This window comes from Cricetulus griseus, chromosome 2, assembly GCF_003668045.3.
Source record: "Cricetulus griseus strain 17A/GY chromosome 2, alternate assembly CriGri-PICRH-1.0, whole genome shotgun sequence".
Lineage (NCBI taxonomy): Eukaryota > Metazoa > Chordata > Mammalia > Rodentia > Cricetidae > Cricetulus > Cricetulus griseus.
The window spans coordinates 420378904-420396341 of NC_048595.1; the positions used below are offsets into that span (position 1 = coordinate 420378904).

General features: G+C 40.4%; 1 protein-coding gene across 6 annotated transcripts in view; it reads left to right on the forward strand.

The window, feature by feature from the left end:
* Unc80 (unc-80 homolog, NALCN channel complex subunit) overlaps window positions 1-17438 on the forward strand; it is a 176704-nt gene that overhangs the window by 102379 nt on the left and 56887 nt on the right. For 5 of the 6 annotated variants that reach the window (XM_035441010.1, XM_035441013.1, XM_035441014.1 and 2 more), the window contains 7 exons: window positions 2806-3006; window positions 7705-7812; window positions 8924-9062; window positions 10253-10434; window positions 11465-11596; window positions 14695-14881; window positions 15465-15596. In XM_035441010.1, coding sequence (XP_035296901.1) covers window positions 2806-3006; window positions 7705-7812; window positions 8924-9062; window positions 10253-10434; window positions 11465-11596; window positions 14695-14881; window positions 15465-15596 — 1081 coding nt within the window. The remainder of the gene's footprint in view (window positions 1-2805; window positions 3007-7704; window positions 7813-8923; window positions 9063-10252; window positions 10435-11464; window positions 11597-14694; window positions 14882-15464; window positions 15597-17438) is intronic. The other variant, XM_035441011.1, reaches the window with a different exon arrangement.

The following is a 17438-nucleotide window of genomic DNA, read 5'->3' on the forward strand; positions in this document are numbered from 1 at the left end:
TGGTTTCTCTGTGGCTTCTTTGCTATTCAATCCACAAGTACCTAGAAAGGAAAGGCATCTCTCAATGTTGCCCTTTCTTAGTCATTCAAGTCACCTTCCCTCCCCACCCCCACCACCCCCTGCAGAGGTATGGATACTGTTCAGAAGAGAGCTACTGATCTGGGATCTGGGTTTCTTGTTTGTCTGATATTTGGGGCTACAGGTCTATCTCAGGTCTTTTGTTTGTCTGCTGCAATCTGATCCTTCCAGTGGCTTGGTCAGCGAGCTTGGAACATGCTCTGCCCATGCATGTAGAGGCCAGGGGAGGATTCTGGTTGTCTTCCTTTATCACATCCCATTTTATTCATTTAAGGAAGGGTTTCTCATTAAACCCAAAGCTTACCCAGTTAGGCTGCATGGCAAGTCCAGCCTAGCTGGGTAAGCAAGCTCTCGGGATCTGCTTTTCTCTGCCTTCCCAGTACTGGGATTACATACCCAGCTTTTATGTGTACTGAGGATTCAAACTCAAGTCTCATGCCATAAGTACTCTTACACTGGGCTGGGCGTTGGTGGCAGACGCCTTTAATCCCAGCACTCGGGAGGCAGAGGCAGGTGGATCTCTGTGAGTTCGAGGCCAGCCTGGTCTCCAGAGCAAGTACCAGGATAGGCTCCAAAGCTACACAGAGAAACCCTGTCTCGAAAAACAAAAAAAAAAAAAAAAAAAAAAGTACTCTTACACACTGAACCATCAGGCCAAACCAGAAGCTGCTCTTTGTTCTTTACAATGTGAGGCCCTGAGTCATGACAAATTGCTTCATTAAAGACAGCAAGAGTCAGCTAAAAAAAAAAGAGAAATCACAGTCATATACACTGTAGCCAGAAAGGGGCCATTCCAACACCTTTGCCACATGCTATTGGTGAAAAACAAGATATTAGACTAACCCACACTCAGTGAAGGAGCTTTCACAGAGGGTAAGTAGCAGATTGTATAGATCACTAAGCATCAGCTTACAAATATACCTACTAAAGGATTATTAGTGACAGAATTTTAAAGTTACAACTTATAGATGGCTAAACCAGTTGTTGCTAACCTCAGAACATCCGTATCAGATATCTCTGAGGCAGTCAAATGTGTGCGTGTGTGCGTGCACACATGTGTGTGTACATACATGTGTGCATACATTCAAGCATGCCTGTGTGTATTAGTGCAGTGTGTGTGTGTGTGTGTGTGTGTGTGTGTGTGTGTGTGTGTGTGTGTGTACTTGAAAGGATTTCTTGGTGTTTCTCTTGATCACCAGCTTCAGAATAACACAGAAACCTTAGAGTTCTTACGTATGTCTTCCCCACTCTTCATTGTAAAGCAACATATCTGAAGATACAAAGTAAATCTGGAGATGAGCTGGATCATCTACCAAGACACCATTCATATTTGTTGAAACCTTGGAGGCTTAGATATTTTTAGCTTGACAGGAGTATAGAGACAGCTATGGCTTTCCTCTTTGCCTCAGAATAAGCAAGACATGTTAGTCTTAAGGCAGCCTGTAGCAACTCTGCCAAGGAAGTTCAGTTGGCCTCCTCTATGTACACTTGCATTTTGTTCCATCCAGTGTAGTGTACAGTCCTTCACATGTTAGTTGCCAAGGTGGAAGCTAGTTTCCTGGGTGACAGAAGCATTCTGAGAGCTACTCTATTCATACTCTATCTTAAGGAAGGTTGCTTTAAAAAAATATGCACCTGGGTTCAGATCCTAGCACCCACACCCAGGTCACAACTCCATAACTCCAGTTCCAGGGCAATCAACACCCTCTTTTGATGGCCACAGGCATGCCTGGTGCAATACAGACATGCAGATAACACACACACACACACACACACACACACACACACACACACACACACACACAGAGAGAGAGAGAGAGAGAGAGAGAGAGAGAGAGAGAGAGAATAAAAGAAATCTTAAAACATCTTGAAGTTGTAAGCTTGGGGTCTGGATGTATGGCTCATTGTCAGAGCACTTGCCTAAGCATGCACAGTTACTGGAGTTTGATCCCTAGCACCACAAAAGAAAAAAAAAAAAACACAAGGCACAAATTCAGGCTAAAGAGGTGGAGCTCAGTGATAGATACATGCTTTGCTTGTGCAAGTCCCTGAATTTGAACACCAGAACTGCATTTTCAATTTGTACACTTCAGTTGCAAATTTGTTTCTGGCTTAAAATAACCGAATCAGCTGAGTTCATTTCTAGACTCCCGATGAGAAATCTTAGATGTATTGGAATCAATTAAACTATTTTAGACAGGGAGCTATGGTGACTTAACAGGCAGAGTAGGGGGTGTGTGTAAGATGGTAGGGAATCAGTGGTAAAGTTGAAATGAGGCTGTATGGTGAGGTTCAAGTTCCAGATCACGACGACAATACAGACTGAAGGTGCAGAAGTGTTTCAAGTACCACGCAGTATAGGTGAGAGTTGAGGGTGCACCCAGGTGTTAAGGATAAGTTAGAGAACTCTGGAACTCTCTGGAACTAAACTTACCATTGTATACTCTTCTTCTGGCTCATATCACAGTGGAAAAGCTGGGATAGGGTTTGAAACTATTTGGAAGCCATATACTTCACAACCAGTGTTCGAGTGTTTCTAAAAGATCCTTTTACCAATTAGGTATGGAGGGAAAACAAAGGTCAAATGATCAGAGACCTGCAGCTAACTATCCATCTGTGGGAATAACCGAGTTACTGGTTTTTGCTCACTGATTAAGAGTTGTTGCACCGACTTTCCATCTTCCCTCATTGCCTGGTTGAATACATGGTTTTTTTTTTTTTTTCCAGGTCATGATCTTACTATGCAATCAACAAAGTTTCATTTGTACACATGTGGATTACTGCCATCCACACTGCTACCTACACCACAGCCGTTCCTGTGCCCGGCTGGTCAGGGCCATTAAGCTGCTGTATGGTGACAGTGTAGACTCCCTGCGTGAGAGCAACAACATCAGCAATGTGGCTTTGAGGGGCAAGAAACAGAAAGAGGTGAGTGAGTGGTCACTGGGTAGTGTACCAAGGACAGGAGAAGAGATGTATTTATAGTAATGTTCTTATCTGCCCTGGAAATAAATTTTCAAGCAAAAACAATTATATAAAGCACACTACAACGATCTATGCAGCTCTAAGAAAAGGCAGAAGATATGTGCGAGACAGCCAGATGCTTTGTCTGTGTTTTCGAGTAAACATGGAGCATTCCCCAGGCTTTATCTTATGGTAAGAATTCAGGGAGTTTGTGGTGCTGAGTAAGTAAAAGTAAGAAGAGTATCTCCCTGGGACCTGTGAACATGATGCCCACACGACAAGAAAGACTTTGCAGGCATGGTTAGGAGAGAGTATCCTGGATTATCCATGTGGGCTCAGTGTGGTCCTATGTGTCCTCGTACAGGAAGAAAGGACTTCTGAGAATGGAGAGCAGAGAGATGACAACAGGAGACAGCAGAGTTGGGAGGGGTCATGATCCCAGGAAAACAAGCCAACTCCAGATTCAGAGAAAGTGAAGGAAATACAGAGTATCTCCTGGAATCTTTCCGTTCCTTTGAAACTTCTGATCCCCAGAATTGTAAACTTAAAAAAAATGGGGTGTTGTGAGCCATGGAGCCTGTGATAGTTTGTTGTAGCATCAATAGAGAGCTAGTAGAAGTATAAATTATGAAACAAGCAATAGATGGCTCACCATTTACAGATGAGTCAAACCACGCTAAGAAAGTTCTTTGAAGACCCCTTGACATTTCCAAGCATTAAGCTGCTCTTTGAGCTGAGCTGGCAGAAAATAATCATGACTGCTGTCCTCTTGCCGGGAAAACCTCCAGTTATCCCGCTGCCCCTGAACAGGCAGTATAGCCAAAATGCCCATTCCACTGAAGGTCACAGGCTTCCTCTACAGATGCTTTTCTCAAATGATTTTGCAAAGAGATTTTTTTATAACACCTGCTCACTTCAACAGGAATTCTCTATGCACCACCTATTAGCAAAGTATTAGATCCAATATTCTATTGTAAGTAAATCAGCAGGAATAAAAAGATCTTTTTACTAAGGAATTTACTAGCCAGGTTTGGGCTTAGTAACACTTTGAGAATGTGAACAATAAAAGCAAAATTGCAGTTCAATTGTGTAACAATGTTTAATAATTCAATGTTCATTGTGAGGTATTTATATTAAAGCTTTTTTATTTTAACTCATGATTCCAGGTTTTGGTCCATCCTAGCAAGGATGTCAAGGTGGAAGCAACTTAAAACAGTTAGGGGCAGAGAAAAACCAATGCATTCATGCTCACTTGTTTGCTCAAGAGTGATTTCTCCAACTCTTATACAGTTCAAAACCCCCTGCCTAGGGATAGTGCTGCTCACAGTGGGCTGGGTCTTGTCACATTGATTAACTGAATTAAGACAATTACCCACAGATATGCCCATAGGGCAACCAAGTGTAGACAATCCCACATTATGGCTGTCTTTCCAAGTGAGTCTAAGACATGTCAAGGTGACAGTTAAAGCTAACCCTCGCACCATCTCTTCACTGAAACCTTATCTTTTTGGTGATAAGCACAGGACACATTCAGACAGTTAATAAATACTATTCTCCTTCCTTAGCCTTTCATCTAAATTTTAATGGATTTTACTTATGCTTTTCTCCTTTGCCTTTTATTCAACCATCCATCCATTTATCTATTCAGCAGAGTTGTGAAGAACCTCTGGACCGTGCTGAGCCCATATTTTGTTCAGAGTGTAATAATGGACTAAGGAGGACTCAGGATGTAGCTTACTTGTCAGAGTACTTGCCCTAGCATGCATAAGTCCCTGGGTTTGATCTGTAGTACCTCAGAAACTTTGTGGGGCACTCATGTAATCTCACACTCAGGAGATGGGAGTAGGAGGATTAGAATCCAAAAATTCCTTGGCTTCACTCTGAGTCTAAGGCCAGCCTAGGATACATAAGATTTCCTCAGTAAGAACAGCAATAAGCCAAAGAAACAAAGCCTTTGCCTTCAAATGCCATGGTAGTAGTCAGCCTTCTCCAGTATCCCTGAGCAATCTTATGGCCCGGTGGCTGCCCCTCTTGACTACAACTGCTGGTAGAACCGTGTTAGTAGTGGATAAGGTCCCTGTTGTGTCAATTTTCTTGAGGAAACAACAAAATATCTATTCATTCCATACAGTGAAAGATCCAGCAAACCAAAGAAAGGACCACATTCAAGTCTAGCCTGGTGAACCAATGAGTTATATACACAGCTAGCTATACCACCGGGAACTCTCCTGGGCAACAGAATTCCTTTTCCTATAATCTCAGGGTGGCTAATGAGAGTCTTAAGCCAGCCTCATGAGTGCCTACCCTCTCTCCTGGTGGGAATGTTAACATGTCAATTTCATAAGCATCTCTTACATATGATCACAGTTGCTCTGTTATACAATAGCTATTTAGGCCCATCCAAGAACAAACAGCTAAATTTGTGGTTCTTCATTAGTGATGAATTCTGTCCTTTGTCATGGTTTATTCATCTCAGATTTCTCTCTAGATTGTTTGATGTCTAATTCTAACCATTCATCCTGTCCAGTGAGATCTCAAACTCTTCCAAAACCACTACTAGATGTCATGGAAATAACCCTTCATTCTATTTGATACCTAGGTTCCTTTGACTTGAGTTTCATTTTAAAGCAAAGTTCTTACAGTAGTTTTGTCTGAGTCAAGAATTATACCATAAAGGTACTTCAGGACTCTCACACATTATACCAAGTACCTCTCACACATGTTCCCATCTCTGGTATCTGCTGCCTGACTCGAAACAAGTCATTTAAACACAGTGACCGACCTGTGTCCCTAATGTGAAAATCATCCAACTCCTTCCCCTTCCACTGACCCCACACCCTAGGAAGCATGGAGCCAGCAGACACACAATGCTTCCTCAGCACACTTGCCAACATGTGCTTGCTGTACCCCACAGGAGGCTGGCAGACAGGATGAAACACAACTCTGTGTTTTCTGGCACATTGGGTTTAATGTAACAGCTCGACTTTTCTTGAACTGGATACTGTTGTGTCCTATAATTTAATGAAGAATAATTATTTGTAAGTAACCATGAAAAGGATGCAATGTCTAGCTAGAGGACAAAGGAATACACTTGTAAAAGCCTAAAATCTTGACTCCCCAGAAATTCTGTAGCATAAAAATCAGGGAAATGGTTGTTTAAAAGTGTTTTCAATACAGAAAACTATCACTGTTTGCTAAGATGTATCAAGGGAGCAAGAGTGAATGGAACCAAGTAATTACTGTTATTAAATTGGGAATTTGGGGATTTTCTGTTTTCTTCATAGTTTCTGTCTTTTCCAGAAACTCTGATATGCACATGTATTATTTTTTAGTATAAAGATACAGCACATAGGTAGGGGTTTTAAATACCACAAACCTTTTCAGAAGGATGTAAGACATACCTCTACATCTCTGTGGGAAACTATAGCTATAAATGATTTAAAGGTTTTTATGATATATATATATATATGATATATATATATATATCTTCATATACATATGTATACTTTTTATACAGCCTATTTCCCAATTTTTTGTTTCAAGAATGTACTGCCATGGTTTTTATTCTTTTTCTTCCCAAAACACAGCTGGAGCTCTGATCTCCTTCTCTACTTAGGTTCATTTTAAAAGATGGTCCCACACCAGCCCTATAACAGATTCATTGTCTTGGATTTTTTGTCAGAGTTTCAAGAGACTTTCTTGGGGCATGTGCATGCATGTAGATTTGCTTTTTTTTTTTCAAATATCTTCATCTATCACACTGTGAAGCTCTGCCAAAAATGCTTAAGTTTAGTTTTTCTTTTGGCACAGAGGGAGAAAGTTTTTTCATTGGCCTGGCCCTAGTGAAATAAGTGAGCTTTACTCTGTGAGGGTCTGCACAGCCTGGAGTGAAAACAAAGAAAACAGGAAGGAATCGGAAGTCAGGATTAATAAACAAGGAAGGACCAATTCCTCTCTTAACTGCTCTGACCCTTCCAGGCTTGGCACATTGGGAGTCAGAAGCAGGCATTGTCTCATCTTTGTTTGTGTAAATGAAACAGCCAGTTCTGGAACCAGGTTGAAGGCACAGTTTGCAAAGAAGAGCTGTTGTTTTCTATAGTTCCCACCCCCCCCAAAAAAAGAGCCACTTTATCTGAGCCGATTTATGTTGAGGCGATGGGAAGTATTAACTTATTCTTTCTTTCCCGACCTGTTGGCATTTTTGCATTTTATTACTTGAAATACTTGCTTTCTTCCCTGACACATAACTCAATTTGTACCCTAGAATAGTGTCTTTTATCTGGATTAACCTTTACTTAAATTTTTTTTTTTTTTTTTTTTTTTTGCTACTTGACAGAACATAATCAAACCTGAAACAAAAATCAGGAAATCTTTGTCTTTCCCATATTAGGAAATAACTAGCTTTGCAACTTGGTCAGATCATGCCACACTTGTATCCTTGTTTCTTCAAATGTAGAAGAGAAGCTTCACAGGAATCATGTCGAATACCCCTTTTCTCAACGAAACTAATGCTTTTCAGAAAGTTTGGGCCTATGCAGTTTGTATGTATGTATGTATGTATGTATATATGCAAGTCTGTATGTACACCTTCAATTAGAAGGTGGTACTGTGGGGAAGCTGGAGATGTAAAGCACCTTGGATACACATCTCACCTTTTCTTAGTGCTCAGATAAGTCATGCCTGAGGACACCTTCCCTGAAGAAGAGAGTTTCAGATGTCAACCTGGAAGGCAAGAAGGATTCCGGAATGCTGAAGTACATCAGGCTTCAGGTATGTGTACCCGGGTCAGAAACATGCATGAAGCATTAACAGGAAAGAGCCCCCTTACACCCTGCTGATGAGTGTTTGGAACACAAAATGGAAGCTGGCACTGTGTTGATATGAATTCCCTCTTAACTGGGGAGTAAGGTACCACCAAGTGTGCAAGGAGAAAAAATCCTTCCTGCTAAGACAGCCAGTTAAGCTAGAAGAGGCCTAGAATGAGGCCCAAAGTTTGGGTGAGCTGTACCTCTCACACTCGGTTGTCTCCAGTGGAGTTAATCTCCCACTTAGCATGTACTGTCTATCCACAGGCTTCCATATGAGACCATCGACATTCATATGCCCATCTCTTCCCTTGCCCTTTGTTGTCTCATCTATGATAAAGGGATTGTAGGAATATACGTATCTCAAAGGATTGTTGCAGGGATTAAATAAAATAATACATTGGCCTACTTATCCAGGAATGGACACACTATTCTCATGCTCTTACAAGCCAAGCGTGAAATCATCCCTTTTCCTGATGGGGATGAAGGACTTTTCATGTTTTTCTAGAATGTTTAAAATGATGGCTTATCTATACGCTGCATGTATTTCCTAAATTATGAGAAATAATGAATTAAGTAGGACTTTGTGGGGCCAGCCACAATGTATAATCACATTGTTTCAAAAGGAAATGCCATTCAAGGTCATGCTGCCTTTGGAAATTAGATTTATAAATGGGCTCCTTTATAAGTTAAAGATCCCATGTGGTTTTCAGTGGAAATCTGCTAGCATGGAGAAAATAAAAGAAAGAAAGCTTTAAAAATCTACCAGAACCTTGAAGACAAATCCATGGTTGTTGCTTTCTTTCTTTTCTGTAAAGGTGCCTATGCTCCATGACTAATTTTTTGAGTAGTTGTAAAACTCTCCCTATGTATATGATGAAAATATTACACAATCAACATTTTTTCTGACTTGCCTAATAACGTATAAAGTTTGCATGCCCTGTCACCTAAATCCTCTCCTGTTTTAGGAAATATCTTAAGATCACCCAAGGGAACCAGAGAAGGGTAGTGGTTCTTAAGTTCAAGAAGTAATTGTCTTAAAAGATTTTGAAATATGATTTGCATCTCTCCTCCAGGTGATGAGCTTGTCACCTGCTCCCTTGTCTCTGCTAATCAAGGCAGCTCCAATTCTGACAGAGGAGATGTATGGAGATATCCAGCCTGCTGCCTGGGAACTGCTTCTCAGCATGGATGAGCACATGGCAGGGGCAGCAGGTAAAGAAACACTACCGGAGATCTGGCTCCTGTGGCCATTAGTGACTACCGTTGTTGAAACAGAAAAGAGGCACCTTCAATTCTGTGTCAGGGTGGTGGAAGTTTCTGGACCTCTAGAGAGTAGTGTACTTCTGAGGAAAGCAGACCCATGTTTTCAGGGCTTCCTTCAAATTGTGTTTATACAAGATCATCAGATCTCTCTCCAGGTATTAGTGTTCTATGACTCTCATGGAATACTTTGGGGCTGGAAGTACACTTCAGTTGATAGAATGCTTGACCATTATGCACAAATCTCTGGGTTGGGGCCTCAGTGCCAAGTAAAGCCAGGCAAGGTAGCACATGCGTGTACCACCTCCACTCTGGAGGGAAAGGCAGGAGGTTCAGAAGCTTAGCATCATCCTTGACCACATAGTGAGCTGGAGGTCTGCCAGGGCTACAGAAGAACCTGGCTCAAACACAAATAACAGAGAGAGAGACAGAGAGAGAGAGAGAGAGAGAGAGAGAGAGAGAGAGAGAGAGACATAGACACACAGAGAGAAACACACACAGAGAAAGAGAGACATAAACACAGAGAGAGAGAGAGAAAGAGAGAGAGAGAGAGAGAGAGCTAGCCCAGAGGAAATAATGTGGGCAATATGACACAGATGTAAAAACACATCCTGTTTGTTTAGAAATCTTGAGGAGATGAGTTGGACAACATAGGTGATTTCACAGAGGGGCTACTTGCTTATAGAATTGGACAACTGAGTGGGACTCAGGTTGCTACAGACCATTCTATCACAGGTGTGGACTTCCTAAAGTTACTGTAGACAAATTTGCTCATGGGCTCTGAGCTGACAGGTTATATAGTAACCATTGTCTAACCTAACATGCTATCATTGGTTTTTGAAGTCATGACTTTTGTGGTAATGTATGCCTACAGCTCCATCTGCCTTTTTGCCAGGAGCCAGAGAAGCTTTGCCTAGAATGAGTATTCTGCTGAAATGTCACACTATCCTTGCTTTGGCACCAGCTACTAGATGTCCTGGTCAAACAAAGTTTGCTGCTTAGTTTCTAGTGGCTGGAACATTGTTAGCTTTGGGCACTGTGGGTGGCCAAGCTTCTTCACCTCGGGAGTGCTTGTGAGGGGATAGGAGCAGAGTTCCCATCTTAAGATGTGCAGCTGACAAATGATCGTTGGCTGTCTCTAGCCGCCATGTTCCTGCTGTGTGCAGTGAAGGTCCCTGAAGCTGTGTCAGACATGCTGATGTCTGAGTTCCACCATGCAGAAACCGTACAGAGACTGAATGCCGTCCTCAAGTTCCACACGCTCTGGAGGTTTCGCTATCAGGTCTGGCCAAGGATGGAGGAGGGAGCACAGCAGATTTTTAAGGTGAGGGATGCTAATTCCATGGAAACTAGATCAGCACAGCCAACCTAGGGCTTGTTTAAATCCATGAAACGCAGAACCACAGCACACGGTCAAAGAATTCTCTTCCCTCTGGTTGTATCAGTAATCTTAACTCATATATAAATAAATACATTTTATTAAACAAATTGGGATATACAAGAATATAGAACAACAACAAAAAATCAAGTCAGTAGCATCCTGAATCTCATTGGCATCCTCCAGGGTCAGCGCCTAAGTATGGATTATAACTGTCCAAGCATTTTTACTGTCTACACGCATACATATGTTTGGGACAGAATAGAGCGATCAGCACAACTTACGATCGTTTTGTTAAAACACTTCATTATACTAATGAGTATACTGAGGCCCAAGGAGGATCATCCTGTGCCCTGTAACAGAAAACTCTTAGAAAACAGCCCTTTTCTCAGGTGTTTCTTATGCCTCTAAGGAGCTGCTCAGACCCTTGACACCTACTAAGGCAACCTGTGTTTAATTCTACCTGGGACTCTTTTTTTTTTTTTTCAGATTTGAATTAGAAACAAGATTTTTTACATGACAATCCCAGTTCCCTCTCCCTCCCCTCCTCCCCTACCACCCCCCAACTAAAACCCTACCTATCACACATATCCTTTCTGCTCCCCCTGGATGGTGAGGCCTTCTATAGGGTGTCATCAGAGTCTATCGTATCCTTTGGGATGGGGCCGAGGCCCACCCCCGTGTGTGTTGCCTCAGGGAGTATCCCTCTATGTGGAATGGGCTCCCAAAGTCCACACCTATGCTAGGGATAAGTACTGAACTACTGCAGGAGGTCCTGTAGATTTCTAAGGTTTCCTCACTGAAACCCATGTTCCTGGGGTCTGCATCAGTCCCATTCTGGTATCCCAGCTGTCAGTCTGGGGACCAAGAGCTCCGCGGAGTTCAGGTCAGCTGTGGGTTTCACCAGCCTCTACCTCGGACTCTTTCCAGCTTCTACTCCATCCTGCTCACCTCACTCTTCTGTGTCAACTAACAGATCCCGCCTCCCAGTATAAACTTCACCCTGCCCTCGCCAGTACTTGGAATGCCATCTGTCCCAATGTTTGACCCTCCGTGGGTCCCTCAGTGCAGTGGGAGTGTCCAGGACCCCATTAATGAAGACCAATCCGTGAGTACCAGGCCCTTTTTTCCCTGTATCTCAACCTTGCATGGGATGCATGCAACCATTTGACCATTGTTTTTGTTTTTTTTTGTTTTTTTCCTTTGACCATTCTTGTCATAAGAATGCAATAAGACAGGAAGTCACGGTGGCTCACAATATTGGGAAGAGTAGAAACTAGCTTCCATCAAGTTAAGTTTTGTTTTACTCCCAAAGCACCAAACAGGCATTTATTTACTGGCAAACAGTATTTTACTGTTATTTGTCATTATATTAACTGCAATGTTATGAGCTGCCTGGTGGTTGAAGTCATGGATCCTTCAAGAGTAAGAAATGTAGAGTCAGCAGCTTGCAGTTCTTGTCTAGTTCTCATTTTATTGTCATCGCCACCATCATCATTGCCACCATCACTCAAAACTTTAGGTGTTACAGTCTAATGTGTATCACTGCCACATGTAACAGATGCAGCTAAGTTTGTGTATAAAAAAAAACAAATATGTGCCTTTTAGAATAGATGAGTCTTTAAAATACACCTTTATTGTCTATTGAATAGCATACCTCTACATTAACAATAATGCTTTTTAAAAACTCAAAAATGAAGCAAAAACAGGAATGGAATACATTTTAGTGCAAACCCGCCATTGTGTCCATGAACAAATTCCAATAAAATTTACATACTTTGGTATATATATTTTAAATATATTTCATATATCTCCCAAAAGGCCTCCAGAAAGATTATACCATTACCGTTTATACTTCATACAAAAATATGTTTTCTGTTGTCAAGACAAAACTCATCTCTTGTTCCAAGGAGAATAAGAGATAGCTAATTCTGAACCAAATATTGGTGGCATGGCTTAGGAATATAGATTTATGCTATTCTGAATGATACCTTGGAAGAAGTTTCATCAACCTCTGTAGACTAAGAACAAAAAAAGTTATTAATCAATGCATTTACTAGACACACAGGTGGGGAGATTAGACAGTTATAGAAGAAAGATGAGTTCTCTGCTTCAGATGCTACCTTGGAACATCTTTAGCTTTAAGATTGGTGGGGCCTGTGGTTTATGAATTTAAGACATCCCAAAGGTTACTTATTAAAAAGGGTGCTAGGTAAGTTGCAAAGGTCTGCAGTTAGTAGCTATTAAGGGAAATAAAAATAACCTAAGATAATTTTGGCTTTCAGTATGCAACAGTCCTTATTTTCACAAACAAGAAATTCTAGTCAGTCGGTCTATAAAATTTTGAACACCACATAGTGGCTTACAACCATCTGTTATGAGATTTGGTGCCCTCTTCTGGTGTGCAGATATACATGGAAGCAGAATGTTGTATACATAATAAATAAATAAAATCTAAAAAAAAACATAGATTTCTCTTTTAAAAATAAATTTTTTAAACATCAATGTGATTTTTTGCAGTGTGTGTGGGGGGGGAGACTTCAGCTCACACAATTTGTGTGTTAGTTACTTTGAATGGTAAAATAAGTTACTGGTATTTTAATTCACACATCTTTGAAAACATTAGTTGACTATATGAAGTTAAGTTGAATATCTCTGCAGGCTATGCATAGATTTCTCTAGGCATTTGCAGTGTCCTTTGCAGGACAGTTTTTCTGAGCCCTTTTTCCTCACGACATGTTATTTTACTTATATCCCACATATGTTATTGTCATGCCTGATGGCCCTGCAGTGACAAGGAAAGCACACCTGTTTCTTCTCTCACATGTGCAGTAACTCAAGCATCTGCCCTACCAATATAAGTGTCTCTGGCTCTTCTTCCATGCATGTCATGGGTTCCTTTGATAGAAATAACTCGTTTCCAACAAGGGATAAAAAAAATATTTGGGTTTTATATCCAGCATTCATTCTCTTTCCATTTCTTACAATATGCCTTATAGCAGACCAGCTTATCTACCTGTCTCTGAAAATAAACCATGTGATCCAATGCTGTACCAGTCATCTGCTGTACAACTTATCATGGTAAACTGTTAGCCTTGTGCTAGTATCCTACCTAACGGAGCTTCTGTAATTAAGCCAAGATCTCCAGATGTCTCTAGAGCCATATGTGACTTTAGGGCAACAGAGAGAGATGAAAATTGACTGTTGTGCTTCAAATTGGCCATGAAAGACTCTAGTGGTCACTGCCTTGCCCTGATCACTGACTTTGTCCCTACAGTTCTCAGCATCTATCTCAGCATAAGCATCATCATAACTAAGGAAGGTATAAATGGTATAGGCATTGCATGGAATGAATCTCCTGTTCTTTGTCTCTATCCATTGCCTATAGAATGGTGGATTGGTTTTAATGTTTTTCACTTCATTTTTTACATTCAACCTGAGTAACACTTTATAGTGTCCTACTTTACATTCAGTAGCATTCTCCTACAAAGTATTTTCAGTGTGCTGTTGTATTTATTGATAGATGTTAATTACTGTGGTGATATTTTGTTTGTGATCTAACAAATAAAGCTTGCCTAAAGATCAGCATGTGGAACTAGCCACACTAGTTAGCCATAGAGGCCAAGCAGTGGTAGCACACACCTTTAATTCCAACACTTGGGAGACAGAGGCAGGTGGACCTCTATTAGTTCAAGGCCACCCTGAGCTACATGAAATTGATCCAGTCTACAATAGCAACAGAGCCAAGTGATGGTGGCTCACACCTTTAATCCTAGCACTTGGGAGTCACACACCTTTAATTCCAGCTCTAAGGAATTGGAGACAGTTTAATAAAAGTTGTTCTTCATGTTTAAATTGTGAATTGATAACACCTGAACATGTGAAACACAACTGTTTCCAGAAATCACAGACATTGTTAAGAAATAACAATGATAGAGGGACAGTTGCCAACTGTAAAAATTTAATATGGTGTGTATGTGTGTGTGTGTGTGTGTGTGTGTGTATCTAGATAGATAGATAGATAGATAGATAGATAGATAGATAGATAGATAGATAGATAGATAGATAGATAGATAGAATTAGGTCATGGATGACCTTACATTTCTTAAGGACAAACTCCCATCTTTGAGTGTTTTGTTGGATCAGTCTCTGTGCCTATGGTCTTGTAAGATGTGTGGTCATGTACTTGCTTTTGTGTCTACACAGAAATCCTTCTCTGCCCGGGCTGTGTCCCGCTCTCATCAGAGGGCAGAACACATCTTAAAGAACTTGCAGCAGGAGGAAGAGAAGAAACGCCTTGGTCGAGAGGCGAGCCTCATCACCGCCATTCCCATCACCCAAGAGGCTTGCTACGAACCCACCTGCACCCCCAACTCAGAGCCTGAGGAAGAAGGTGCCTTCACATCTGGAGTTCATGGGGGGAGGGCTGCATGCCACAGGGAAAGGACCTGCTTTCAGATAAACAAGGATGACATCATGTGACATATCTTTTCTTGTCTGTCCCTCACAAGGAGAAAAAAAAAATGCTATTTTCTAGCATTTAGAATTTAGTCCTGTACCTGAAGAGTGGCAGTAACCTTGAACAAATCAGTCTGAGAGCAGGCCAGTTGGTTGTGGTTGAGGGAAGTTGAGTCTACCAAGCACAGACAGCAAACACTGAGTCTTCCTTACTAATGAGTCCGTCCATTAACCACTTTTAGCCTTGCCAAGTACAGAGAGCTTACTAGTGGTTATCAAAAAATGATTGATGAACTATTATACATTTATTGATTCTCAATTAAGTTTCTTGTGGGAAATTTTAAAAGGAATTTTCTGCTTCTGTAGAAATTCTGTTTTGTTTCCTAAATATGTGTGGTAAAGTTATTTAAGCATCTGATCTGGCAGTGGCAGTACTTTAAGTAAGTACAACTTTACTGGTGGTGATGATAAATTTGGATTCTAAAAACAAAATTCACATTCCCTGTTCTGCTTGCCAGTAGAAGAAGTCGCCAATCTGACATCCCGACGGCTGTCTGTGAGTCCATCCTGCACCTCCAGCACGTCCCACAGGAACTACTCCTTCCGCAGAGGGTCAGTCTGGTCCGTACGTTCAGCAGTCAGTGCTGAAGGTGTGTCCTCTGGCCATGTGCTGTTCTTGATGATTACTTTGTTCTAAACCATATTCTAATATCAGAAGTGTTTTGTGGCTCATCTAGTTATGTGAGCAATGTTTGAGTTCAAGGTTTTTGTGGTATTAATGTCCAGCTTTATTCTTTTGCTGAGATTTATCTAGTTGTCCTGTTTATTAATTATAGTTATACTATCCCTTAAATTTTATTGGCACTATTTTCAAAAGACACTTGACTGTGAGTGAAGTGGTCTATCTCATGATTATTATACTGACATGTTTCAGTCTCTGCATTGATCCCAACCCCAGGCAGTCTTGGCTATCACTTTCTAATTAAGGTTTTTAAATGGAAAGCGAAAGTCCTCTCTCACTTTGGTTTTCATTTCCAAGATTGTTTTAGCTATTCTTGATCTCTTGACATTCCTATGTGAGTTTTGAGATGGGTTCAACAATATTATTTTAAAAAGGCAGATGTATCTTAATCAATGTATCCTGTGTTTATCTGTCTACTTATACTATTTTATGTATGTGATTTTCAATCTACAAATCTTACACTTCCTTTGTTGAATTTATTCCTATTTTATTTTTTTTTGTTGCCAGTTTATAGCAGCTTGTTCTCTTTATTACTAATTTACTAGTAATAAAAGTTATTTTTCCATATATATTTTAAGCCCTAAAAGCTTAATGAGATTGTTTACTTCTTTCCCTTTCTTGTTTTTGTTTTTATTTTCGTTTTTCAAGACAGGATTTCTCTGTGTGTCCTAGAACTCCCTTTCTAGACCAGGCTGGCCTTGAACTCACCGAGATCAGTCTGACTCTGCCTCCCAAGTGCTATGAGACAGTTTATTATTTCCAGTAATATTTTGTAAGTTCCTTAAGATATTATATATATATACATTTATATAGTAATATCATTTGCAAACAGAAATTATTCACTTTTTTTCTAATGTAGTTTCCTTATATTTCCTGTTATTAACTACTTGTTAGCAGTCCTAAATAGGAAGCATTTAGCCTTGCACCACTGATTATAAATTTTTAGTAAATAGCTTTTGTAATGTGAAATAAACTCCTTTTGATTCTCAGGGTTTTAGTATTTTAATCATGAAATGTTCATATGTTTGTCAAATGGTTTTTATGTATTTTTTCCCTGAATATGAGCAGTATTTTCTTGTTTCTTAGAGTGTCTCACACATTTTTATATTGAAAGTGAATAAAGCTCCCCCCAAAGCTGGATGTTTGGTGGTGCATGCCTTTAATCCCAGCACTCAGGAGGCAGAGACAGGCAGATCTCTGGGATCTCTGTGAGTTCTGGGGCAGCCAGGGCTACACAGAGAAACCGTGTCTTGAAAAAACAAAACAAAAAAAGTGAATAAAGTTTATAATGTGTCAGATGTCTATCATCTTTCCATCTACCCATCCATCTATCATTTCTAATGTCCCATATGCATTTAATGAGAAGGTAAAATTGAGAACAACTAGATAAAGCTTTTATATTCCAGTCTGTCACAGGACCTCTAAAGTCTCAGTAGGCACAGAAGTTAAGATAGCAGACTCAAAGACTCAACATTCCTTCTATTCTATAAAAATGTTTATTTTGTATTAATAATGACTGACTTTTTCATTTTAATAGGCTGTTAAATAGCTTTGCTACCTCTCTTGACTTCTGCTACCTTCCCTGTCCTTTCCTTTATTCTACGTGAAGTAATTATCAATGTTAATATTTGTTGTATTTATCACATGAGGACACTAATATGACTGTGTTGCACTACCTACCCTAAATTCATATGCTTTCTGCTACCCAATGTATGTGATTATAATCTCTCACATATCTGTGGCACATGGC